This window comes from Gymnoscopelus microlampas (genome assembly GCF_963454915.1).
Source record: "Gymnoscopelus microlampas genome assembly, chromosome: 19".
NCBI lineage: Eukaryota > Metazoa > Chordata > Actinopteri > Myctophiformes > Myctophidae > Gymnoscopelus > Gymnoscopelus microlampas.
The window spans coordinates 1,492,922-1,520,869 of record NC_139956.1 but is presented as its reverse complement, the minus strand read 5'-3'; the positions used below and the strand labels follow the sequence as shown (position 1 = coordinate 1,520,869).

Here is a 27,948-nt window from a genome sequence, read left to right as displayed (position 1 = left end):
ATCCTCCGATCCGAATAAACCTCGCAAACAGAACATAAACCTTGAGAGGAAACGACAAACTCTGAACAAAGGACAGTCAGGCACCTCCAGTCCTCACTCAGCTCAGACCAGGGCTCCAGACTAGCCTTTTTCACCCCCGTCCCAGAACCGTCCTAAAAGTGAAACATTTAACCGTCCCAAAATGAATGTAATCCGTCCCCAATGATAATAAAAAATATTGTATTCATTATAATAATAATTATCATTATCATCATTATTGCTGTTGAAATGGCTTGGCAATCTTTTCTATTTTTACACTGTGATTTGTGGCTACAAAGAATCTGGTTGCCACAGCCAGGGTTGCTTACTGGTGTAAGAGGGGGTGTGGGTATCGGATACGGTAAAGAGCCACGCGCGATTGTTGAAGGAATTACGGTAAAACCTGGTTTGTACTTGGCTTTTAGATCGGCTATGCTCACCGCGCAACACAGTCGTACGGACAAAGTATTATCACGCCTTTTTCGAACGGTCTCTGGCTCTGCATGCAGATGCCAAAAGTCAAACAAACGATCAGTTTGATTAACAATGTGTCCTCTAATCCATTGGTTCTCAAAGTGGGGTCCGGGGACCCCCAGGGGTACTTGAGGGTGTTCAAGGGGGTACCCAGCAAAATGTGTAAATATAGCATCAGAATAATTATGACTTTTCATACTTTGGCTATTCAAAAATAGCAGATATACAAGCTCATAGCGCGGCACCGAGTGCCGCGCTATGAGCTTGTAGATCTGCTATTTTTGAAAAATCGTGAAAATTTGTGCAAATTTTTGAATAGATATTTTTTAAAGCAAACATTTGTAACTCAAATCTTTGCTTCTGGGGTCCCTGGAACAAAATATTTTTAGATGGGGGTCCGCGGCCAAATACATATCATTTTGGGGGTCCTTGACATGAAAAAGTTTGAGAACCACTGCTCTAATCAAACAACGGCTCACTTTTAAAAGTATAGGTCTGTGCTTGGTGCGATGACATCGCGTTCCGTTTAACATTTTATCTTTAATATCACAATCCAAATCATATCCATAATAACGTTACTCTTTATGTAGAGCAGCAATATTTTCCATGGAGAGGAGACGGGACGGTAAGATTGATCTCTCAGCCACAGCTTGTGGATCGACTCTTTTCGACTAGTTGTTGGATAGTTCCCACTTCTCAGATTGACAGAGTACGGTACAATATGTCTCCATCTCTTTCTGCTGTGTAAGTTAAGCCTCTTCAAAAAGCGCATGTTTGCTATAACTAAGTTCTAAGTTCTACCTGTAAAGGATGATCAGCACTGCCTGCGCTAACTTTTAATCATTCTGTAAACATCATATTTATTCTCCTGTGCGTTTCCTGCTGCGAGTTTATGCTCTGTTTGTGCAGTGACATTATTGATATGCGCACATTTGGCTAAAGAAATCCTCTGCGTCCCATGGGGAGATTAATTTGCGTACCAAATACATATTTTTTATGTCCCTCGGATGTCGGGACTCCCTTAGTCTAGAGCCCTGCATGGCTCAGACACTCTGGTAGAGTGAGTGAGACGTCATTCCATTCATGACAGTGAAAGCCCTGCGAGTGTTGGGCCAGACAGACAATGTCACAGGATGATCTACAAACATGTGGATGAACTGATACAAACATAGTCAGTGGGCGGGAGTGGCCATGCTCCGCTATAGTCGCCACAGTAATAATAATAATAATAATAATACATCAGACTTGTATAGCGCTTTTCTTAGTACTCAAAGTCGCTTTACAAAACAGCTTAACACGTTCACTGCCAGGGGCTTTCTAATACTGGAAGGTAGCTTCTGCCAGCATTTTTAAGCATTTTGACTAATTTTTCAAAAAACACAGAATATTTATCTCCAGTATGATATATCCCCTCATGGTAGGTCGTTGAAAATAGCATGTTTCGACCAAAATACATAGTAAAACACAGAAGCCGAGATACAGGATTTTAAAGTAAGAAGTAAGAAGTGAATGGAGCAGTAAATCTTCGGATGATGTTATCTTGGGTTCTGGACGTTTTTCCCATCATTTTTTTTAAATGACGGAGATATATGTCAATGGTAGTGAATGTGTTAAAAACAATTTTATTAGGAGCAACAAAAATAAAAATGTTAAAAGGCTAAAAACAATAAGCTAAGACTAAGAGGAAGAAATGGAGGCTTTGGTTTGGGTTAGGCAGGGAAAGCAAGTCCGTCTGAAAAGGTGGTTTAGAGGCTTTGAACACGGTGAGACTGGGGGGGGGGGGCTTTGATGTGAGGTGGGAGTGGGTTCTAAAGGGAGGGGGGGCTGACACTGACAAAGCCCTGTGTCGCCCCAGGACAGTGTTTGTACATGTTCAGACTGGAGCTGTGTGTGTGTGTGTGTGTGTGTGTGTGTGTGTGTGTGTGTGTGTGTGTGTGTGTGTGTGTGTGTGTGTGTGTGTGTGTGTGTGTGTGTGTGTGTGTGTGTGTGTGTGTGTGTGTGTGTGTGTGTGTGTGTGTGTGTGTGTGTGTGTGTGTGTAAATGTGTGTGTATTTTTTCCAGGTTACAATGTGTGTATATTTGCATACGGTCAGACGGGGGGAGGAAAGAGTTACACCATGATGGGCAAACAGGAAGCTGCACAGGAAGGAATTATACCACAGGTAACACACTGCTACTACACACCACACACACACACTACACTGGATGCACACTCAGGTTTGCTGATGTAACACACAGGGTGTCACATGTTTGTTTATATCTTTTTAACCCATTAAAACCGGATTGTAGCTGCTTTTATTTTATACTTTGGCTATTAAAAAATAGCAGATCTACAAGCTCATAGCGCGTCACTTCGTGCCGCGCTATGAGCTTGTAGATCTGCATTTTTTTTTCATCGTTAAGATTTGTGCAAAGTGCAAACCTTTGAAAAATATATATATATCATTTTTCAAAGCGAACCTTTTTAACTCAAATCTTTCCTTCTGGGGGTCCCTGGAACTAAATATTCAGTTTTTCTTCAGTTGTTTCTAACTGTTTGTACTATTTACATTACTATTTGACTAACTTGTAGCTGCTCTTTAACAATTATTAATGGAATTTTGATTTAGATTATTAATGGAAAACTTTTAATTTCAAGGACCCGCATAACTCTGAGAGTTTATATAGTAAACAGTAAGTCATACAGCCTTTCCTCTAGACTCTGCTGTAGAATGACATTCATCAGTGACACATCACCTGAGAATGACACCATGACAACACCACCATGAGGACATGTCTGTTCAAACCTCACAATAATAACTCTGTCTGTCTGTCTGTCTGTCTGTCTGTCTGTCTGTCTGTCTGTCTGTCTGTCTGCCTGTCTGTCTGCCTGTCTGTCTGTCTCTCTGCCTGTCTGTCTCTCCAGCTATGTGAGGACCTGTTTAAGAGAACGGTGGAGAACACAGACCCTGATCTGCAATACTCAGTAGAGGTATGCCTGTCTGTCTGTCTGTCTGTCTGTCTGTCTGTCTGTCTGTCTGTCTGTCTGTCTGTCTATAGCAGGGGTTCTCAAACGTTTTTATGCCACAACCCCATATTATGAGGGACATGTTTTGGCGAGACACACTCAAAGTAGAAATAAAGAATATCTTAAAGAGCAAAATATAAAATAATTGCTCCATTAATTAGAAATTGATAATTCAAAATATGCTCCTCATTGACTCCTCAAAGTCACTCTTTTAGCATAAACAAACACAAACAAAGCTGATTCAGACAATATAGAACATCACCAAACCCAGTATTGTTTGTTTTTATAATACAAATGTCAACTTCCTGTTGATTTTACTATTTTTATTAAGAAGAAACCCCAGCCATGATGTAACTCCCTTTGGAGTTACATCATGGCAAGGTAATTGCACAACACAAACCTCTACCAAAGTGGTCTTGCCCTTTAAAATAAAAACATACATTGTTGGCCTTATATATATGAATACTTATTATAAAATGACCCCCCCCCCCCCCAGCTTGTTGCCTCCTGGTCTACTGAGAGGAGAACGGGGGGTCGACTCCAGCTCGGTGGAACCAAAACGCTGCAATACATCAATACTGTAATGTTTCACGCATCTAGCTGGAATCGAACTCTGGTCTCCAGTTCGGCTGGACCAGCAAGGTTACAGGCAACGCCAAGAGAGCTAGCTCCCTTGGAGGAGCGAGTTAGGGCTGGGTCTTTTGCGGGGGTCGCTACAATACAAAGCAACGGCAGTGTTAATGAATCACCTGAGTTTCTTAATGCAGTTCTCAAAAGTGTTTTTGAGGCCAAACAGGTTTTACCCACCGTGTGTTTATCCTCCATCGCGGCCGGGCGGCTGTAGACCTACTAGCCTGGGATCAATACCATGTTCGGGTTTCCGATCCGGTCGGAGCGGAAATAACGTTACGTCACCAGGTGGCCGGAACCACAACCACCGGCACCGTGCATCTCCAAAATGATTCCCCTGGTTTAAAACTTGTTTAGTTTATGTTCATCTTCTATTCTAACTCGTAGCTTGACTAGTAAGACTAAACTAATTTATTCGTATTATGTGGGGAACAAAAACAATGCGACACCAACCGGTACCAACCAACGGAACCGCGGTTCTTCTTTTCCTTTTTTTCTAAACCGGATCACACGGCTAGTTTTAGAACGAATACCAGGCTTTACCTCCTGGTGAAAGACTGGTGAGGCGTTACCAGGTTAGTAATCTACAGGTCTAGTTCTCTGTAAGAGCAGCGTTGTCACAGCGACGTCGTGTGAATTAAACACGGTTTGTTGACTAAAATGCTGATTAAATGTACACAGGAGATCCCCTCCAGCATCAACCAGTGGATCCTTTGCAGGTCCATTTGGTTCCATGCATTTTACCCACTGGGAGTAGCAAAAACAGCTCTTTTAAAAGCCACCCGAACATAATTACTGCTAAATCATCATCAGTACAAATCAGCTCATGGCCGTCTTCCATGTCTTTGCATTGGTCGCGATGCGACGCATTGTGAGCTTGTAGATCTGCTATTTTCAAAAGATTTTTATGCATTTTGAAAACTTGTGAAACGGGACATTCTGCATAATGAATGCTTTTACTTTTGGTACTTTAAGTACATGTTTATGCCAATACCTTTGTACTTTTACTCAAGTAAATTTAGAATTCCGGACTTTTGCTTGTAACAGAGTATTTCTAAATTGCAGTATTGATACTTTTACTCAAGTAAAAAATTAATACTTTTTCCACCACTGCTTATAATCTACAGTCTCTCTCTCTCTCTCTCTCTCTCTCTAGGTGTCCTACATGGAGATCTACTGTGAGCGAGTCAGAGATCTACTGAATCCGGTCCAGTGTAGATCCGGGCTGCGGGTCAGAGAACATCCTATACTGGGCCCTTATGTAGAGGACCTGTCCAAACTGGCTGTCACCGGATTCACTGATATACAAGACCTCATGGACGCCGGCAACAAAGCAAGGTGTGTGTACTACACCACACACACACACACACACACACACACACACACACACACACACACACACACACACACACACACACACACACACACACACACACACACACACACACACACACACACACACACACACACACACACTCTTGTGGTCTCCTGATAGATGGATTTTCAGGCCAGTGTTGAAAGAAACCAGTGATTTACATTCTTTAATGCATGGTGTCAGGACATTCCACATTGTGGTGGCAGAGCAGTAGAATTCCCTACATGCTTGTAGATCTTCTATTTGTGATGCTTTTGTGTGACGCTGTAGTGTGATCAAGTGCAAAAAAAGCACAGTCAGAACATGAAGGAAAGAGGTTTCTCCTCCCACAGCAATACTGTCTAGTTTAAACATCAAAAGTAGGAATTTTAAAACATCCCAAAAAGGTAGCCCATCCAAAATGTCAAATAAATGGAGGACAACATAGTTCACACTTCCTTCCTGAGAGCTATATGGTAATATAGTAATCAGGAATGTGACAAAAACAAAAACACTGATCTCCATGTATCAGAGACATCATGAGGTGAGTCACTGATGGAATAAAAAGTTAAATGTGATTAGATCTGCTGACAGGATGATGTAACAGTCTGGACAGGATGCAGGTTGTGAGCAGATTTACATGATTTCTGTCTCAGATGATACTTTATGTTTCCTTTAGGCCAGAGTTCAGGATCACAGCCTGTAACACAGTCCATAACATCTGAGACTGAGACCGGGAACGCATCCGTGTCATTTTAAGATGTCTTTGAAACATCGTTAAAATGTGTGGATATCTTTGAATATATATTTTTTGGAACCAAATGTTTGTAAAACATTTAGTTCCAGGGACCTCCAAAAGCAAAGATTTGAGTTACTAATAAAGAAAAACATCACATGGATGCAACTGGGACGTATCATCAGTGTTGTAGCCTGGGGTCATCGGGTGTTTCGGGTCTCGCAACATACAACATACACCCTCACCCAGGTGACCCAGCCAGGGTTGATCAAGCCCCGACTTACGTCCCAGTAGCTACTGTACCCACGGTCAGTCCTATAGGGAAAGACAGGGCAGTCCGCTTCTCCGGAAGTACTCTGCCGGGACTCGGGGAGGCTCTGGCACGTGGAGGGACTAGGCTCTGTGGGTTGTCTCCTGGCCGGGCTCCTCCTTCGTCTCACCAGGTCCAGGACCTGAGCTCTGCGCCAGATCAGGTGCACCGCCCCGATCCAAACATTTCCTTCAGGCGTGATGGTTCCTTGGGCCGATACCACTAGATTGGGCCGTCTAATGGTATTAGCTCCACTTGCACTTACAAATGTCCGCTTAAAAAATATGTATATTCAAAGATTTGTACAAACTTTCCACGATTTAAAAAAAAAATAGCAGATCTACAAGCTTGTATATCTGCTATTTTTGAATAGCCAAAGAAATCTTAAAATGACACCGATGCGTTCCCGGTCGTAATGGGTTAAAATCAGTTGCAGACACTTGTGGGTAGGTCTGCAATCAAAGATTTAAACTGACCGTGTGTTATGGGAGAACAGATCTTTAATGTAAGCTGTTTTAGCGTGAGTACCATTGTACCAGTGTTTGTTTCTCCTGTCGGCCAAGGAAGGCCAACTCACTCTATTCAGGGGTGCAATGATTAATCTACTAATCGTATTACTAAATGAGTTGCCAATTAATGTAGTAATCGTGATGGAATCAGCAACTGGTCTTTTCGGCAGCTAATGGTTCATTTAACCATAGTGTTTTTCTGGCGTTAAATGTAGCTTAGAGCTAAGGAGGAGTGTGAGCCATCTCTCTTCCCTTACAATCTGCTGCACAGCAGCCATACTGGAAAGAAACCGGGCCTCTTCCTTACTTCCTTCACACAGGTGTTACCATTCTAATGAAGGCTCTGTTCCATTTAGTGTAACACAGTGGTTCTAATGAAGGCTCTGTTCCATTTAGTGCAACACAGTGGTTCTAATGAAGGCTCTGTTCCATTTAGTGTAACACAGTGGTTCTAATGAAGGCTCTGTTCCATTTAGTGTAACACAGTGGTTCTAATGAAGGCTCTGTTCCGTTTAGTGTAACACAGTGGTTCTAATGAAGGCTCTGTTCCATTTAGTGTAGCACAGTGGTTCTAATGAAGGCTCTGTTCCATTTAGTGTAGCACAGTGGTTCTAATGAAGGCTCTGTTCCATTTAGTGTAACACAGTGGTTCTAATGAAGGCTCTGTTCCATTTAGTGTACCACAGTGGTTCTAATGAAGGCTCTGTTCCATTTAGTGTAACACAGTGGTTCTAATGAAGGCTCTGTTCCATTTAGTGTACCACAGTGGTTCTAATGAAGGCTCTGTTCCATTTAGTGTAGCACGGTGGTTCTAATGAAGGCTCTGTTCCATTTAGTGTAACACAGTGGTTCTAATGAAGGCTCTGTTCCATTTAGTGTAGCACAGTGGTTCTAATGAAGGCTCTGTTCCATTTAGTGTAACACAGTGGTTCTAATGAAGGCTCTGTTCCATTTAGTGTACCACAGTGGTTCTAATGAAGGCTCTGTTCCATTTAGTGTAACACAGTGGTTCTAATGAAGGCTCTGTTCCATTTAGTGTAACACAGTGGTTCTCAAACTTTTTTAATTTCAAGGACCCCCATAATTGTGAGAGTGTACAAATGGAACCAAATGGACCCTTACTGGTCCATTTGGTTCCATTTGTACACTCTCACAATTATGGGGGTCCTTGAAATTAAAAAAGTCAACATTATAACATAAATAAAACGATTACCTGCTGTATGTGTAAGATGGAGTTTCTACTGTAACAATAAATGTAAAACAATTTAGTGATATGATTAGTAACTCGATTATCAAAATATTTTTTAGTTGCAGCCAGTGTTAATTTTCTCGACTAAAATTAGGAAGTAAAATGTTGGTCGACTACCTTTTTTCACTGACGAAAACGAAATAAAAACTAATCTATGTTGACTAAAACTAAGATTAAGTCGTTAAGTCGTAACGTTAAGTTGATACTTTTACTTAAATACAACAGTTTGAGTTCTACCGTTGCCTCCTATTTACTTCAGTTCATCAAATATTGGAATAATAGTAAGTAATCAGGAATGTGACAAAAACAAAACCACTGATCTCCATGTATCAGAGACATCATGAGGTGAGTCACTGATGGAATAAAAAGTTAAATGTGATTAGATCTGCTGACAGGATGATGTAACAGTCTGGACAGGATGCAGGCTGTGAGCAGATTTACATGATTTCTGTTCAGATGATACTTTATGTTTCCTATTAGGCCAGAGTTCAGGATCACAGCCTGTAACACAGTCCATAACATCTGAGACTAAAATTAGGAGGTAAAATGTTGGTCGACTACCTTTTTTCACTGACGAAAACTAAATAAAAACTTAATCTATGATGACTAAAACTAAGTAAGATTAAGTCCAAAATACAAGACATTAAAGCTGCAGCCAGTCTCTTGACTGACTGATGTTCACACTGTCAGCTACAGTACAAGACATTATCAGTGATGTTCACACCATCAGCTACAGTACAAGACATTATCAGTGATGTTCACACCGTCAGCTACAGTACAGCTACAATACAAGACATTATCAGTGATGTTCACACTGTCAGCTACAGTACAAGTCATTATCAGTGATGTTCACACTGTCAGTTACAGTACAAGACATTATCAGTGATGTTCACACCGTCAGATACAGTACAAGTCATTATCAGTGATGTTCACACCGTCAGCTACAGTACAAGACATTATCAGTGATGTTCACACCGTCAGATACAGTACAAGACATTATCAGTGATGTTCACACAGTCAGCTACAGTACAAGACATTATCAGTGATGTTCACACAGTCAGCTACAGTACAAGACATTATCAGTGATGTTCACACAGTCAGCTACAGTACAAGTCATTATCAGTGGAAGACACAGCGACATAAAGACATAAATGACTGACATGTGTGACATGTAGGATGAGATGCCAACCATACAATACAAGATCATGTCAACCTGCATGTCAGCGCTTCAATGACGCAGTGAAGCGTCAATCAAGCCTATGTTTTTGTTTGATCATTTCCACACACTTCCTGCTTGTTAAAGGAGGACAAACAACTGTCAGTCCTGTTCTTACCCAAAGCCTTTTAATGTACGTTTCTGAGCCGTCGCTCCCATACGGACGCAACTCTCTAAAGGTTTAACTGTTTTGCCGTAACCCATTGAGACCTGAAGCCGATTCTACATGTCTCCTAAATCCCAACAGTTTTCTGAAAAACCTATGTTTCTATATCAGTGGTGCTCAATATTTTTCATGTCAAGGACCCCCAAAATATATGTATTTGGCCGCGGACCCCCATCAAAATATGTTGTTCCAGGGACCCCCAGAAGCAAAGATTTGAGTTAAAAATGTTCGCTTTAAAAATATATATATTCAAAGATTTGCCCACATTTTCACGATTTTTCAAAAATAGCAGATCTACAAGCTCGTAGCGCGGCACTCGGTGCCGCGCTATGAGCTTGTAGATCTGCTATTTTTGAATAGCCCAAAGTGTAAAATAATGCTTTTTAGCTCAAATCTAAAAAGGACACAGTTCCAGGTCTTTTAAAGCGCTGTGTGCCAAAAGAACAAAAAGATGACCGGACTGCACATGTGAAACACAGTAGTATTGATTATCGACTATTTTAGAACAGTAGCAGCCACTAACATAAATGAACCGATCATTAATAAATATATTAATATCATATTGCAGAACGGTAGCAGCCACCAACATGAACGAGACGTCCAGCCGCTCTCACGCCGTCTTCACCATCGTCTTCACTCAGAAACGACGAGACCAGATGACCAGTCTGGACACCGAGAAGGTGAGACAGGCTGTCTGTCTGTCTGTGTCTCTGTCTGTCTGTCTGTCTGTCTGTCTGTCTGTGTCTCTGTCTGTCTGACTGTCTGTCTGTCTGTCTGACGATCTGTCTGTCTGACTGTAGTGTGTGTGTGTGTGTGTGTGTTGTATTGAAGGTATGATGTGTATTTGTAGTGAAATAAAATAACTGTCTGTCTGTCTGTCTCTCTGCCTGTCTGTCTCTCTGCCTGTCTGTCTCTCTGCCTGTCTGTCTCTCAGGTCAGTAAGATCAGTCTGGTGGATTTGGCAGGAAGTGAACGTGCCGACTCGTCGGGGGCAAAGGGCACCAGGTTAAAGGTGAGAGGTCATGCCCTTAATCACCTGTTGTAGTTCCAGGGGGTCCCCAGCTAAATGAATCATCTGTTGTAGTTCCAGGGGGTCCCCAGCTAAATGAATCATCTGTTGTAGTTCCAGGGGGTCCCCAGCTAAATGAATCATCTGTTGTAGTTCCAGGGGGTCCCCAGCTAAATGAATCATCTGTTGTAGTTCCAGGGGGTCCCCAGCACAATGAATCATCTGTTGTAGTTCCAGGGGGTCCCCAGCAGAATGAATCACCTGTTGTAGTTCCAGGGGGTCCCCAGCACAATGAATCATCTGTTGTAGTTCCAGGGGGTCCCCAGCAGAATGAATCACCTGTTGTAGTTCCAGGGGGTCCCCAGCACAATGAGGAACATTTTTAAACACTTAAACCCCATTTTATTATTTGTCTATTTGAACATTTGCCAATCTATTCTATAGATCAGCTACTTTAGAAAAATGTTGATTTACATTGACAAATCTTTGCTTATGGGGGTCCCTGGCTTATGGGGTTTTGTGGCCAAATAACATGATCAATGTGGGGGTCCTTCATATGACAATGTTAGAGAAAGAAACATTTTACTGGTAAAAGTAGCTCCTAACTAGACAATGTAGACGTAAACCTAAACCTACTGTGTGTGTGTGTGTGTGTGTGTGTGTGTGTGTGTGTGTGTGTGTGTGTGTGTGTGTGTGTGTGTGTGTGTGTGTGTGCTTATAGGAAGGAGCAAACATCAACAAGTCTCTGACCACACTGGGGAAGGTCATATCAGCTCTGGCAGAGATGGTAAGATGACTACAGTGGTACTGTAGCTTCATATCAGCCCTACATTACATTACATTACATTACATTACATTACATTACATTACAGTCATTTAGCAGACGCTTTTATCCAAAGCGACTTACAATAAGTGCATTCAAGTGCATTCAACATAGGTAGGTAACGAAACTACTTATCACCAGAAGTCTGCCCTATGGGGCAGATATGTACAGTAGGTTATTGTGTTCATAAGTGTATTCGTGGTCTTCCAGAAGCTGTTAAACCTGTTTAATGTAAACACACTCCTGACACCTTCACATGTGTTTACTGTTCATATCTGCTGCTGAGACAATGAACTCATTGACTGCAGTGAATGAGTTCATTGTCTCAAGGAACAAATTCATTCATTCATCCGTCTCCGGTCTCCTTGCCAGCAAAAACGGTGATTTTACTGAACCTTTGAAAAGTCATGGAATATTCTCTGTGACCTCCTTCCTCATAAAGTGAATGAAGAATCCAACAGAATAAAACAATACTTGATGAATTCAAGTAAAACGGAGACCAAGACTAAACATCACGTTAAAATATATATCTTTTTGAGACGTACAGTAGGCATGTGGCGATTCACTCATCTCACGATACGATTCAAATCACTATACTAGGTTCACCATACGATTGTTCACGACTTTTTAAACACATTTTTTTTTTTTTTTTACAATGCTGTGTTTTCTCTTATGTTCTTTTCAATACATTGACTGAAAACTCTTTATCAATTCTCTTACAAAGACCATCAAACATAATGGCGTACGTCCGTGCTACCTCTGTGTTGCATAACAGTGACATCACTGTCCAATCCTTGGTATCTTTATCCTAGCGTTTCAACGTGTGTTTACTAGCAGCGGCGCTCCACGCTGTATTTAGATTTGTTCACGCTCGCGCTAATTATTTAATGTCAACATTCAAATACAACTATCAGAAGATGTAACTCAGGTAAAGTAATGTGTCACTCTGCAAGTTTAACTTTTTCTTCTGGCTATTTTTTGCATCGCGATCGCGTTGCATGCCTAATGTACATACAATGAGAGTGGATGGAATTTCTGGCTCCAGTTCCTCACAGTATAATATTGAACTTCTATTTTCATCTCTCCTCTCCTGCCCTCTCCTGCCCTCTCCTCTCCTCTCCTCTCCTCTCCTCTCCTCTAACAGCAGAGCAGTAAGAGGAAACGTAGAGGTGATTTCATTCCCTACAGAGACTCAGTTCTCACCTGGCTGCTGAAGGAGAATCTGGGTATGTTTCCTCTCCTCATCACAACATCAGTACATTGTTAGGACCCAGCCTTTATATGTCTGTGGTCAGAAGGGCTTTATAGGCGAGCCTCTGGTCACAGGAGCCAATCACCAGCAGCTTCCACCTAGTAGTTCCCAATGTATGAATGAATGAACCATGAAGTGCTTTCAGTAAGTTTGAGTACTTAGAAAAGCGCCATAAAAATGCAATTCATTATTATTGTTATTAGTAGTAGTAGTAGTAGTAGTTATCCATTCACACCGGCTGGTACTCAATCAGTCACTCCTCACAACTCATTCACATACACACCAATGAGGGAACAAGACATAGGGCAACACACAGGAAAATACACCCTAGAGCAGGTGTGGGCAGCTTTGATGATGGAGAGGGCCACTATATTTCCACACTCACTCCAGAGGGCCACATTGCATATACGGTGTCTCCATATTTTAACTTTTTTCGCCATTTACTATGTCACAAAAAGTAGCAAAAATAGCCGATCTACAGGCCTAAAAACGCGTCTCAGCGCGACGCGTTTTGAGCCTGTAGATCGGCTATTTTTGCTACTTTTTTAATTGGAATCCAGATTTCTTTTGTACTATTTTTTAACACATTAAGTGCCTTAAATACAAATACATTGGACATAAAAAAGACAATAGAAATGTAATACTAGTCATTAAGCTCCTAATATAGACTGAAGTAATTAAAGCATGTTTGCTTGTTTGGAATCATAACAGCTGAAATCAATAATATATCACTATTCTGATATTAACCTGTGGGCCGTATTAAGTGAAGGTGGGGGCCGCATGTGGCCCCCGGGCCGCCAGTTGCCCATGTATGCCCTAGAGTCATAACATACATACCGTACTGTTCAAACCTTTCACGTCAAGAACCATAACATTTATTATTTACAATTTAGGTATTTATCAGACGCTCTTTATACAGAGACAGTGTAGTGTCTCAGTAAACTAGGATCACAGGTAAAGCATCAGTCTAAACAATATAATATCAATATAATAATCTGTACTTTATAAACTATAGGATACCAGGTACACAATGAACCTAGGTTTGTTTCAACAGGCAGATACATGATGATGAAATGATGACCTTGAATAATAAATAGATTCTCCAATTGATCATGATTTCTATAACTTGTGTGTCAGGTGGTAACTCTCGGACAGCGATGATCGCCGCTCTGAGTCCAGCTGATATCAACTATGAGGAGACACTCAGCACTCTGAGGTAATCAATACATCTATTCATTTAATCAATAGATAGATAGATAGATAGATACCTGTATTGATCCCGCTGAGGAAATTCAGGCGCCAGAGACGGCACAGCAGTTTAACCTACAGAAACAGGGCATTAGAAGAATTAGAATTGTATGCGTTTTTCTGCATCATCTTGTCTGTATGTTGCATTGGTGTTGATGCTGTAGTAGCCTAGCCTAGCCTGAAGAATGAAGCCTGTGGATTGCAGTGTTCATTTTGTTAACTAAAACTGTGACGAAATATGTCGGGCGACTACCTTTTTTTCACTGACGAAGACTAAATAAAAACTAAGCTATGTAGAATAAAAATATAACTCAAATTTTGTCAACAAATAAAAACTAGTGGAGAATAGAACTACGGCAAGTCATTTCATGCTTGGTTGTGTGCGGGTGTCGTGCACACCCACACACAACTACAAGCTCACCCGCCGATCTACAAGCTCACAATGCATCTGCAACGTGGTGTGAGCTTGTAGATCTGCTATTTTCTGCATACAGCTAAGTATAACTTAGTGTGTGTGTGTGTGTGTGTGTGTGTGTGTGTGTGTGTGTGTGTGTGTGTGTGTGTGTGTGTGTGTGTGTGTGTGTGTGTGTGTGTGTGTGTGTGTGTGTGTGTGTGTGTGTGTGTGTGTGTGTGTGCGCGCGCGTGTGTGTGACTGTGTGTACATAGGTATGCAGACCGTGCCAAACAGATCCGGTGCAACGCTGTGATCAATGAAGATCCAAACGCCAAACTGATCCGAGAGCTGAAGGAGGAAGTCAACAGACTGAGAGATCTGCTGTTCTCACAGGGTCTGCAACAACTGCTGGACACAGGTACACACCTACTGCTACACACCTACTACACAACACAACACTGTTCTCACAGGGTCTACAACAACTGCTGGACACAGGTACATACCTACTGCTACACACCTACTACACAACACTGTCAACACAATGAGAGAGTTACTGTTTAACTCAGGGGTCTTCAACGTTTTCAGGCCGAGGACCCCCTAGCTGAGAGAGAGATGAAGCAGGGACCCCCTACTCTATATTGTATAAAATTGCGTTTCAGATTAAACTGTTTTTGTTTAAATGGCCTGGTCCTTTTCCCCTCTACACCTATACCGCTGCCAAAAATAGTAGATCTACAAGCTCACAACGCCTCTCATCATCATCATCATCATTATTTATTTAACTCACGACCAGTGGTGAGCTGTGGATTTTTTAACTAAGGGTGCGGTATTTTATGACGTCACGCGCGCGCACACGTGCGCGCGCAGGCATGTGCACATAGCCACTCAGCTCAGTGCTAGTTGAAATACTGTATTCAACATGTTTTTATTTTTGTTTCAAATTAATTATTTTATTTTCCTTTTAATTTTATATAAAAGCCCTTTACATAGACTCACCCACACATAGTTCAAATAATCAGACAACTTGTCTTTGTCTTGTCTCAGAGAACAGGGTCCTCTGCTAAGTGATCCCCTTCACACTCTGCAGTGCAGAGACTGTTGTCTGTCATTGTGAGAGGAATGTAACACATTCAATTCAAGTCCGTGTCTTTTCTCCAGTAGCCTAATGTTGTGCAAAGCAGCCAGGTAGACGCTATTGAGAACGGCTCGCCACTGATGGCGCGAACCTTGAGAGGCTGTTGTTTTTAAACTTTAAGGCGTTAAAGACCGCTGCTGACGGTGCGTGCATGTGGAGCACGCGCGAGCCCCCAGCCCCCACAGTGTCAGAACTAAGGGTGCGGCCCCCTCCCGCACCCCCTACAGCTCACGACCATGTTCACATGGAGCACAGATATCATACATTTACATTACATATTATTCATACAGACATAGCAAAAGGCAAGCCTTATTTAAACAGAGGGAGAACGTTTTCCAGAAAAGCACCTAATTTATAGATAACTCTTTGCTTGTCAGATTGCAGTAGTGAAATTAGTTTCAGCATAGATGGGCGAGTTATATAATACTTGGCAGATATTTTTGTCTGAAATTATGTTTCAGACAAATAATGATGGTATTTTTACACTCAAACATAACGTGAAACTCTGACCTCTATATCTACCAGGGATTCTTGTGTTGTTCAACCTGAAGTTACAGATGGCCTGTCTATTCTTCTGGTTTTCACACAGCAGATATGTTTCCAACTTAAACTCTTGTTTGTACTCAACATAAATGTCATATTATTAAGTTCACTTTGCCACTTTTGCAGAAACTGATCTTTCAACCTTTGTTCGACTGTTCGTTTCAACCAGTCAATGTTGTTACATTTCTGTGTGAGCCAGATGTAAGACATATCACAGTCGTCCAGTATATGCTTCACCTGATAAACCCATGGTGACGTTTATACACCTGTATTAAACAGGTTAAGCAGACAGTCATACATTATTCGGCTCAATTTGCTCTCTTTTCCTTCGAGCAACCGAGCCCAATAGCCGATGAGTCTCCTTTTAACTAAAATACACATTGGGTACCTCCCCAGCTCTCCATACACTATATTATTACAGGTGGTTGTTTTTTACTTTTATGTACTTGAGGAATTTAACACATGGGGTGCCAGGTTTTTTTAAAAACAGAGTACACTGAGTGCCAGGATTTCTAACCATTTTTGAGGAGCCGAGATACAGGCTTTTGTAGTCATAAGTTAACCAGGAAGTGGATTGGAGTCTAAATCTTCGGAAAATGATATCTCCTGGTGCTGTGAAGGAAAAAAAAAAAATGAAAAACAACTTTTTTTTTTCTTTTTTTTTTTTTTCAAAAAACGTTTATATACGGTTTTGGCACTCCATGGTTGTATTCCCAATTCCCAATGTGTTAAGATGTCATTTTTCTAACCTTTCAATTTTTTCTAACCCCCAGACTTCACAAGTGTACAACATAACTGGTGAAACCAACTTGTCGAAAAGATCTAGTTTAACATTTACTGGTAAATCAAATGTTCTACATGTAAATTATCTCTTCTCTCTGTCTCTCTCTCTCTGTCTCTCTCTCTCTCTCTCTGTCTCTGTCTCTCTCTCTCTCTCTCTCTCTCTCTCTATCTCTCTCTAGAAGTCAACAATAACAGCTCAAGTGATGTTGGGGGCGGGACTCCCACTGAGTCACAGCTGTCAATCATCACACCCAACGGAGTCTCCCATAGCCCCGCCTCCACAGGTGATGACCGCCTGTGTGTGTGTGTGTGTGTGTGTGTGTGTGTGTGTGTGTGTATTGACAGAAGTGTCTCAGATGGTAGAGCGGCCATCTTGGAACCAGAAGGTTCCTGGTTGGATCCCTGGAACCCATGTGTTAGTGTCAAAGTGTCCTTGAGCAAGACACTGGCCCTCATTTATCAACGCAGCGTATAAACCGGCGTATATTTTTCCATATATTCGGCCGTACACCAACATCGAAGTCACATTTATCAACGCATCCTACACAGCTGATCTGAGCGTACATTTGGTCCCAGCCTTCATAAATGTCACGGCAGAAACCGAGCGTCATTTAAATAACACGCCCTTAAATATTCTCAAAACGCCCCGATTTTATGACATGAAGATTGAAGAACCAGAATACGACCAAAGAAGACATCATGAAAAGCCAATAAGAAAGAGTTTCCCTGTGTGTGTGTGTGTGTGTGTGTGTGTGTGTGTGTGTGTGTGTGTGTGTGTGTGTGTGTGTGTGTGTGTGTGTGTGTGTGTGTGTGTGTGTGTGTGTGTGTGTGTGTGCATTGACTCACATTTCTACTGTTACAGCTCAACGATCCAGACAGAACTCCAGTAATACTGATCCAGGAGGTAAGAGAGTATTTCAATTACATCTTTATGTCAGACCCAAGAGAGATCCATATCACAATAAAAACACCACAAAACATAAAGATATTAGAAATATGTGTGTGTGAGAGATAAAGCCCATTACATTACATTACATTACATTACAGTCATTTAGCAGACGCTTTTATCCAAAGTGACTTACAATAAGTGCATTCAACATAGGTAGGGAACAAAACTACTGATCACCAGAAGTCTGAAGAGCATTCTCTTCTAAAACAACACTAAGAGTATGCCTAGCACTAAGGTAACATATATCAGCTACATACTTTCATAAACAGATGAGACAAAATAGCAAAATCAAATGAGCACGAGATAAAACTAATAAGTGTATCGACTAAACAAGATCCAATAAAACAATACAATAATAAAACAAGAGTTTGTACAACTAGTTAACACCACACTGCTATGAACATGCAACAACAAAACCATTATGCTCCTTTCCATTTCAACATGTTCAAAATGAAAACACATTACATATATATCTCTGTTGTCACCGGGCAGGAACCAGTTATATCCAATATATTAACTTTTCCGTAAATGATGAACAAAAAAAAAAACACGTTTTTAGAACCACACTACACTGCTTCATCAAAGTTGGTATGGTGACTTTATACATTATCAGATACTTGTGGAGTTATGAGGTTTATAACCATTAATGACCCCCTGACGGTGTTTTTTCGTATATCATTTAAAGGTTCATATTTAACCCCTGACGGTGTTTTTTCATATATCATTTAAAGGTTCAGATTTAACCCCTGACGGTGTTGGATGCTCGGACCCGGACCACATCACCGAGGACGGAGAGGAAGGGGAGGAGCCTATCGCCACGGAGACCATCAGTAAGGAGGAGGCTGCAGAGAGACTGATGGTAGGTGTAACACCGAGTACGGAGGATTTAAGTGGCCGTGTGAGCGATCTGTTGTGATTTAGCGTATCAAAGGTTTGCCGTATCGACACAGTCAGAGGAATGTGACCTGTTAAATAAAGTAAACGTTAAAAACCCGACAGGAATTTGTACATCAGCTTAAACCATTAAGACCTGGAACTGTGTCATTTTTAGATTTGAGCTAAAAAGCATTATTTTACACTTTGGGCTATTCAAAAATAGCAGATCTACAAGCTCATAGCGCGGCACCGAGTGCCGCGCTATGAGCTTGTAGATCTGCTATTTTTGAAAAATCGTGAAAATGTGTGCAAGTCTTTGAATATATATATTTTTAAAGCGAACATTTTTAACTCAAGTCTTTGCTTCTGGGGGGGTCCCTGGAACAAATATTTTTAGATGGGGGTCTGCGGCCAAATACATATCATTTTGGGGGTCCTTGACATGAAAAAGATTGAGCACCACTGATATAGAAACATAGGTTTTTCAGAAAACTGTTGAGATTTAGGAGACATGTAGAATCGGCTTCAGGTCTCAATGGGTTAAATAAAGTAAACGTTAAAAAACCCGACAGGAATTTGTACATCAGCTTAAATAGTGAGTGACGTTCGTCACTGAGCTGCTTGTTAGCAAATCCCCTCATGAATCTCTGAACAACAACACACACATGAATGGAAACTGGCCTGTTGTTAGAACTGGGTTTTTGTCAAGCGTGTTCTCAGCGCCAAGAAGAATTTGTCACACCAGGTGCAAGGGTCGTCCTATTTCCCTGTGAAAATTTGCTCAAACGTTCTTTGTTGTTCTTTTATTCTTTATTTTTGGAGGGTTTTTAAAGACTCAGAAGCAACTTATTTTTTTCTGCTTATTCACACAACATGATATACAGTATAGCGTCAGGTGGAAACCTCATTTGTCCAATACTCAGCTCAAGCTTGTAGATCTGCTACTTTTTGATGCTTTTGTGTGACACTGTAGTGTGATCAAGTAGGGCGTTAATTTACCAAAAACAAAACCCAAAACGTTAAAATATAGAGATAAGAGGCAACGATATATCTGTCCATAAACACAATGGAACATACTTATTCTCTAGTCTCTCAAGTCCCAGGTTGTGTGTGTTGGTGGGCGTGCACCCTGTATCTTGTTGCAGCACAGATAGTCCAGGAAAACTAGCGTTTCACATCAAAGTCATAGAGCACCGAAGTCTGATGTAATTTACACATCCTAGGTTTGTCTACCTAGTTCGCGGTTTTTCCCCCCCATTCTGAATTCCCATAGACGTGTTTAATATCGCGTCAACTAAGAACTGTGTTCCAAAAATAAACAAATGACCCGGTGGTTTGACTCTTATGGATATGAAGCATCAACTGACGGTGAGAAAACGATAATGTTACTTCCGCCGAATTAGTTACATTTTCTCCAGAAACAGACTGTATCAAATATAAGTGTCTGACTATCATTAACGATACAGAACCTCCTCCCTGACAATATCTCTCTCTATATATATTATAAACTGATAATATCGCCGAGACAGTTTGTTTATCTTTGGACCACAATTCTTATATGAGACGATTCTAAGATGACCCTGACCAATGTTATTCGTGAAATTACTTTACGAACCAGGGGATGAACGAGTGACGTCAGGACTTCTGTACTCTATTGTAACAGAATGTTTTTTCACCATACATCATTTCTACGAGGAAGAAATCCTAGCTGCGGAAATATGTTTTATTGGCATCGATCCAAGATGTCCACCAATTATTGTCAAAAAGACATATATAGAGATGCACATGCCAAAAAAGACAAAGAAAACATGGACCACCTTGCACGTCAGGGTGTTTGATCTTAACTCCTCGCCTCAAAATGTATTTGGAAGTCAATTGAAATCTCAGACATTTTGGATTGATGCCAATTAAACATATTTCTGGAACTAGGATTACTTAGGACTTTTAGTACGTTGTTCTGGAGACTGGAAAAAAATCTGTTACAATTACTTACTTCAGAGCTCTTCAACAGGGGGTCCGGGACCCCTAGGGGGTTCTCAGAGTTACTACAGGGGGTCCGCCAAATCTTTGTGTGATTTTTTACATTAACCACTTCACCCAAACATCCCTTTTCTGAGGAGAACTTTAGCCAAAAATAGCAGATCTACCAGCGCACAGCGCCTCGCAGCGCGAGGCGCTGTGCGCTGGTAGATCTGCTATTTTTGGCAAAGTGGTTTGGTATAGGGGGAAAAAAGAGCAGACTAAGCACAGAGTGAAAGGTCAGGTTTGTTTAAGTACAGTACATGGTTAAATGTCTGGAAATACACATTATCATGAATCCAACATGAAATCCAACTATGAAAAAATAAATATTTTATACAATATATAATGGGGGGTCCCTGCTTTATCTCGCTCTCAGCCAAGGGGTCCTTGGCCTGAAAACGTTGAAGACCCCTGACTTACTTAGTTAGTAGTTTACAATCCTAGTTCATTTGATGTATCCAGGTTAGTGTGGATAATATATGATAGGTGAATGCTACGTATCAGCACAATGTGGTGAGATTTAAGACATAAAACAAGTCTTGGTACGTGAGTCTTTCTTCTTGCCTATTCTGCATAGTGACAGACCATATTAACCAATGTGGACCCTCTGGAACCCCCTCAAGGACCTGTAATACTGTAAATACCTATACCGTAAAAACTGGGTTATTTAAATGTATTACATCGTGTGTGTGTGTGTGTGTGTGTGTGTGTGTGTGTGTGTGTGTGTGTGTGTGTGTGTGTGTGTGTGTGTGTGTGTGTGTGTGTGTGTGTGTGTGTGTGTGTGTGTGTGCGTGTGCAGGAGACAGAGAAGATCATAGCAGAGTTGAACGTGACCTGGGAGGAGAAACTGAGGAAGACCGAATCTATCAGACTGGAGAGGTGAGACAGGCTGTCTGTCTGTGTGTCTGACTGACCACCTGTCTGTCTGTCTGTGTGTCTGTCTGCTTAACCACCTGTCTGTCTGATGATTCAGATGTGTGTAGAATCTAGTTAAACAGTCATTAATCTCTCTCTCTCTCTCTCTCTGTCTGTCTGTCTGTCTGTCTGTCTGTCTGTCTGTCTCTGTGTTTCTCTCTCTCTCTCTCTCACCATGTCTCTCTGTCTCTCAGAGAGAATCTGTTAGCAGAAATGGGCGTGTCCATAAAAGAAGATGGAGGAACTCTGGGAGTTTTCTCCCCTAAAGGAGTAAGACCTGTCTGTCTGTCTGTCTGTCTGTCTGTCTGTCTGTCTGTCTGTCTGTCTGTCTGTCTGTCTGTCTGTCTGTCTGTCTGATTCTGAACGTATTAAGAATGATAAATCAAGGTTTAATCAATTCTCTTATAGATTGTAGCAGGACTTGACATGGCATCATGTCTGGAGAGACATGATGTCATGTGATTTAAATCAAATCACTGACACTCATGTATGTTCTTCAAATACAGATTTAGACCTGTGATGAGTTTCTTGTCAACTAGCGGTAAAATAAGTGGGTTCGATTCCCGGCCGGGAGGCTGGGGGCGTCCTCCGCGTCATCAGTGCCCATACCCTAGGTGGGGTGGTGAAAGGGCCTTTCTGTGTGGAGTTTGCATGTTCTCCCTGTGTCTCCTAGGGTAGTTAATGTCTCCTAGGGTAGGTACCCTCACAAAAACATGCAGTAATCCTGGTCTCTATACTGCCTGCTCACTCCTCATGCATTGAAGGAGGCATGACCTCAGTTCTGGGCTCTCCCAAGGATGTCAGAGGGAGAGTAGCGCCCAAAATTACAGCTTAGACAATTGGCACTGGGTGAAAAAAATGTTGTTTTTTAAATAGCGGTAAAATAAGGAGCATGAATGTAATCATATGTTCATAATATCACTTCAGTGTTGTACAACATGTTCTACCTTTTATTATCTGTGGAACATAAATAAAAGAGAACCAATTTACCAACAACTACCACTAATAGAAAAGGATTGATAGTGTGATCAATGAGGAATCGGATCAATGAAGGGAACAAAACTGGGGAAAAAAGACAAAAAAAACTAACAAAACATTATACACTTAAACCCCCATCATCTGTACTGTGGGGAAAGCTTTCACTGAAGATAACCTATCTGCAGGCTCACAATGCAGAGCTTGTAGATCTGCTATTTTCAGCGAAAGCTTTCGCCTCAATGACAGAAAACAGAAAAGATACTAAGCATTGAGCCCTGAGGGACTGACTGGTTGATTGACTCATTAATTGATTAATTAATCGATTGATTACTTTCAGACCCCTCACCTGGTGAACTTGAATGAAGACCCTCTGATGTCAGAATGTCTGCTGTACTACATCAAAGAAGGATTCACCAGGTGTGTGTGTGTGTCTGTCTGTCTGTCTGTCTGTCTGTCTGTCTGTGTGTGTGTGTGTGTGTGTGTGTGTGTGTGTGTGTGTGTTTCAGAGTTAATGATTATTCGTCCATTTCTTAATTTGTATTATTGTTTCAGTAAAATGGCATCTAATACAAGATGGTTTATACAGTATCTCACTGTCTCTCTCTCTGTCTGTCTGTCTGTCTGTCTCTCTGCCTGTCTGTCTGTCTGTCTCTCTCTCTCTGCCTGTCTGTCTCTCTGTCTGTCTGTCTATCTGCCTGCCTGTCTGTCTGTCTCTCAGGGTGGGTCAACAGGATGTAGATATAAAGTTATCCGGTCAGTTCATCAAAGAAATCCACTGTGTGTTTGTGAGTGAGACCAACGACCAGGGAGAAGGTAACACACTGTGTGTGTGTGTGTGTGTGTGTGTGTGTGTGTGTGTGTGTGTGTGTGTGTGTGTGTGTGTGTGTGTGTGTGTGTGTGTGTGTGTGTGTGTGTGTGTGTGTGTGTGTGTGTGTGTGTGTGTGTGTGTGTGCTCTGACATGTCTCTCTCTCTCTCTCGTCTATAAAAGCTTGCCAGGAAAACTGACAGGTATCGTTTCCATAGCAACGACCCCCCTCCATCCATCCATCCATCCCCCACTCACGTTTCCTGTGCCCCTGCCCCCCCCCCCCATGCGACACACATGTCGCTCGTAAATTGCCCTTAAAGGGATATTTCACTTTCAAACATGTACAAACATATTGTCCTTCTAATACGTGAGAGACGTATTTTATTTTTTCAATTACTTTTTAGCGGCGCTAGCCGCTCTATACCTTTAGGTATAGAGCGGATCCTGCTCTATACCTGACTTTGTCCGTGTTCACCGTCAACGCTCTGATTGGTCAGACCCGTCAACGTTCTGATTGGTCAGACCCGTCAACGTTCTGATTGGTCAGACCCAATCCGATCCTGCTCTATACCTGACTTTGTCCGTGTTCATCGTCAACGTTCTGATTGGTCAGACCCGTGGCAACAGAGAGCACTGAAAATGCATTTTTTTTGTTAAATAAAGAGCTGGAGAGACATGGAGACTCCTTTTACTGAACAAACACTCTATAGCAATGATTACTATCACAATATAGAGCTATTTAACACTTATTTTAACCAAAGTAAATCACTTACCCTACCTTTAATTAGATTTTTCATTTCAATATCAGTCACTAGAAGCAGAGACGTGTGTTTTAATGAGTCTAACATTCATTAGAAGGACAATATCAGTCACCAGAAGCAGAGACGTGTGTTTTAATGAGTCTAACGTTCATTAAAAAGACAATATCAGTCACTAGAAGCAGAGACATGTGTTTTAATGAGTCTAACGTTCATTAAAAAGACAATATCAGTCACTAGAAGCAGAGACGTGTGTTTTAATGAGTCTAACGTTCATTAAAAAGACAATATCAGTCACTAGAAGCAGAGACGTGTGTTTTAATGAGTCTAACATTCATTAGAAGGACAATATCAGTCACTAGAAGCAGAGACGTGTGTTTTAATGAGTCTAACGTTCATTAGAAGGACAATATCAGTCACTAGAAGCAGAGACATGTGTTTTAATGAGTCTAACATTCATTAGAAGGACAATATCAGTCACTAGAAGCAGAGACGTGTGTTTTAATGAGTCTAACGTTCATTAGAAGGACAATATCAGTCACTAGAAGCAGAGACGTGTGTTTTAATGAGTCTAACGTTCATTAGAAGGACAATATCAGTCACCAGAAGCAGAGACGTGTGTTTTAATGAATCTAACATGGTTATAAATGAAGATTGAAGTTACAATGGGTTTGTATAGGAAGGTCTGATAAAATGAATATCATATATCTAAATACTGAATCAAACATCTTAAAAACTGTCTTGGGTGAAACACAGAAGCCTGAGTAGATGATAAAATGACCCAAACATGTTTGACAGTGAAATATCTCTTTAAGAACGGCCAGCCGTTGATAAATGTGGCGTCTTTTAAAAAAATATCACATCTCCAAATGTTGTCCATTCAGAGGCCTCCTCCTCGCCCCCTAGAGGTCAAAACTGTCCCTGCAGACACAATTAAAAAAGAATCATCACACTCAGAAATATGACACGTTGTGAATGTGTGTTTTCTGTTTGATTTATAACTGGAGTGTGTGTGTGTGTGTGTGTGTGTGTGTGTGTGTGTGTGTGTGTGTGTGTGTGTGTGTGTGTGTGTGTGTGTGTGTGTGTGTGTGTGTGTGTGTGTGTGTGTGTGTGTGTGTGTGTGTGTGTGTGTGTAGTGGTGGTAACATTGGAGCCACTGATTGGAGCAGAGACGTACGTCAATGGAAAACAAATCACAGACCCTCTAATACTGAAACAAGGTAAATACTTTACTAATGCTGTACTGTACTATCATTAACACATTGACCGCCAGAGGTTAATCTCATATTGTACTCACCAGTGCCAACGTTTTATTGTTGTTTTTTGTTTTTTTCACGTCACCATAGACCTTGTTAAAATCCTTAAAATGGAGCCGTGCACTGTTTGTAAACATCGCAGACATCTGCCTGGTTCGAGCTGTGAAAACCACGTGTCAAACGGAATCTCCATGTTGTAGTTAGAACGGTTTATGTTAAACAGTGATCACGAGGAGAAAAAAAATACACGGAGAAAAAGGAATTTCAGTTTCGTCATTAGAACGAGGGCTGACGGGATCGACAAAACCGGATCCCGATTAATTCTGTTTCCGGTGGTGTTACAATGAAATGTGCCCTACCGGAAAAAAAACATTTTCAAAAAAAAAGGAAAAAGCACCACGGCCCGTAGGCTACGGGGTCGGCGCTTTACGGTTGGATTTATCGGCCCGTAGGCTACGGGCCTGGCGGTGAGAGTGTTAAAGGAGAGATCCGGACATGTTAAGTGTTATCTTTGATGTGTCGCTAATCACTCACCAACGTAGAAAGGGCCGTTGAGTTATTCCAGAGATTCCCCTATTGTCCAGTCTGGCGACCCCCTCCGTTGGCATAATGGGAGGCGTGTGGAAGGCTGAAATTCGCCTAATATAACCGATGCAAAGTTAGTTTTTTCTCTACTCCTGCTCATAGTGGAGTCTCATGATACTCAAACATGCACTGAATGTCGCAAACGAGCCACCGTTCGTTCAGAACGAGATGACGCTGTTTGCTTGTTTCTTCCATAGAACCTGCCGTCTATAAGAAACAAGCAAACAGCGTCATCTCGTTCTGAACGAACATGTCTGGATCTCTCCTTTAAAACACATCAGTGACCCTCTGTTCCATCAATCACATCAGAAATGTCAATAAGAGAACACTAGCAGGTACCTGGAGGCTCAGGCATGTCTACTCTGTCTCTACTCTTCCATTCCTGTCTCTCTATGCCAGTGCTTCTCAACCTGTGGGTCCAAAGCTCCAGGGGTTTCCCCAGATGATTAGCTTAATGTGCAACCTTGTACAGTAAACAAACCTACATACAGTATAAGTGTATACAGGGTATCTGCACATTTATGAAGTTACAATGTAATTACTTTAACCCAATAAGACCTGGAACGCATCTGTGTCACTTTAGATTTCTTTGGCTATTCAAAAATAGCAGATATATGAGCTTGTAGATCTGCTATTTTTGAAAAATCTTGACTTTTTTTCAAAAAAACTTTTAGGATTTAGAAAACATTTTTAAGAATCGCCTCAGGTCTTAAAGGGTTAAGACCTACCTGCCATGAATGTAGTGGTTGTAAAGGTATTCATTGATTGCCCGAGTCCCGTGTGGTCAGAGTTATGGTCCGGTTCTGATGAATATGAAGTAGTTCCGGTAGATTAGTAGATTTGGTGGGGGCCGCTCATTAAAAATAAATTACTTTAAAAAAAGTGTTATACATATAGTGTTCAACTTCAACCCCTCTGTCACATGGTACTATTTTTTGTGTCCAGAATCACTGCGCCGCGGCCGCCTACTCACCCACAAAATATATGACACAAAAAATAGTAACATGTGACAGAGGGGTCGAAGTTGAACGAAACCTGCACTATATGGTAGAAATAGGTCAACAATACAAATGACGCTAGTTTTTTTTGATACATTTATTTTTAATGAGCGGCCCCCACCAAATCACAGAACTACTTAATGTTCATCAGAACCGGACCAGAACTCTGACCACGGGACTCGGGCAATCAATTAATACCTTTGCAACCACTACATTCATGGCAAGTATTTCCTACAGCTTTAAGTCCAAACATCTGCACTGACCTGTTTGAATATCCACGGCACCACCTTACATTTATATGTCATATTACGATCACGTAAATATTTAAATATATAAAATCTTCCTCGTAAGATACAGTATAAATGTCACAAAGAAAACCTGCCCATTATAGGACAGATTGAAAATACTTTTATACTTTTAACGTTTAACCACTTGACCCTTAGCGTCTATAAATCAAAGTGATAATAACTCATAAGACAGAGTTCTTCTTCTCTCTTCTACAAGACGTGCAGTTTTTACACATCGTTGCCCCATCAGGAGAGGGCCTCTGGATGGAATGTGACACACACACACACACACACACACACACACACACACACACACACACACACACACACACACACACACACACACACACACACACACACACACACACACACACACACACACACACACACACAGAGTAACATCTGGTTCAGTAAATATTTTTTGCAGTGGAATGCAAATTCCATTCCACCCCCTGCTATCAATCATTTTATCTCCATCTGTCTGTCTGTCTGTCAGTGGTGTAAAGTAACTAAGGGCATTTACTCGAATACTGTACTGAAGTAAAATGTTTAGGTATTTTTTACTTTACTGGAGTATTTCAAGTTTTCTGTACTTTTACTTCTACTCCACTACATCTCAAAGGCAAATATTGAACTTTTACTCCACTACAATTATTTGA

General features: G+C 41.3%; 1 protein-coding gene across 2 annotated transcripts in view; it reads left to right on the top strand.

The window, feature by feature from the left end:
- LOC311034802 (kinesin-like protein KIF1C) overlaps positions 1-27,948 on the top strand; it is a 75,931-nt gene that overhangs the window by 25,180 nt on the left and 22,803 nt on the right. For both annotated transcript variants that reach the window (XM_084042805.1, XM_084042806.1), the window contains 17 exons: positions 2,554-2,654; positions 3,398-3,463; positions 5,286-5,467; positions 10,238-10,349; positions 10,604-10,681; positions 11,400-11,465; positions 12,646-12,727; positions 13,891-13,969; positions 14,668-14,813; positions 17,036-17,140; positions 17,719-17,760; positions 18,537-18,664; positions 21,503-21,582; positions 21,813-21,888; positions 22,934-23,013; positions 23,315-23,409; positions 25,300-25,383. In XM_084042805.1, the coding sequence (XP_083898931.1) occupies positions 2,554-2,654; positions 3,398-3,463; positions 5,286-5,467; positions 10,238-10,349; positions 10,604-10,681; positions 11,400-11,465; positions 12,646-12,727; positions 13,891-13,969; positions 14,668-14,813; positions 17,036-17,140; positions 17,719-17,760; positions 18,537-18,664; positions 21,503-21,582; positions 21,813-21,888; positions 22,934-23,013; positions 23,315-23,409; positions 25,300-25,383 (1,602 nt within the window). The remainder of the gene's footprint in view (positions 1-2,553; positions 2,655-3,397; positions 3,464-5,285; positions 5,468-10,237; positions 10,350-10,603; positions 10,682-11,399; positions 11,466-12,645; positions 12,728-13,890; positions 13,970-14,667; positions 14,814-17,035; positions 17,141-17,718; positions 17,761-18,536; positions 18,665-21,502; positions 21,583-21,812; positions 21,889-22,933; positions 23,014-23,314; positions 23,410-25,299; positions 25,384-27,948) is intronic.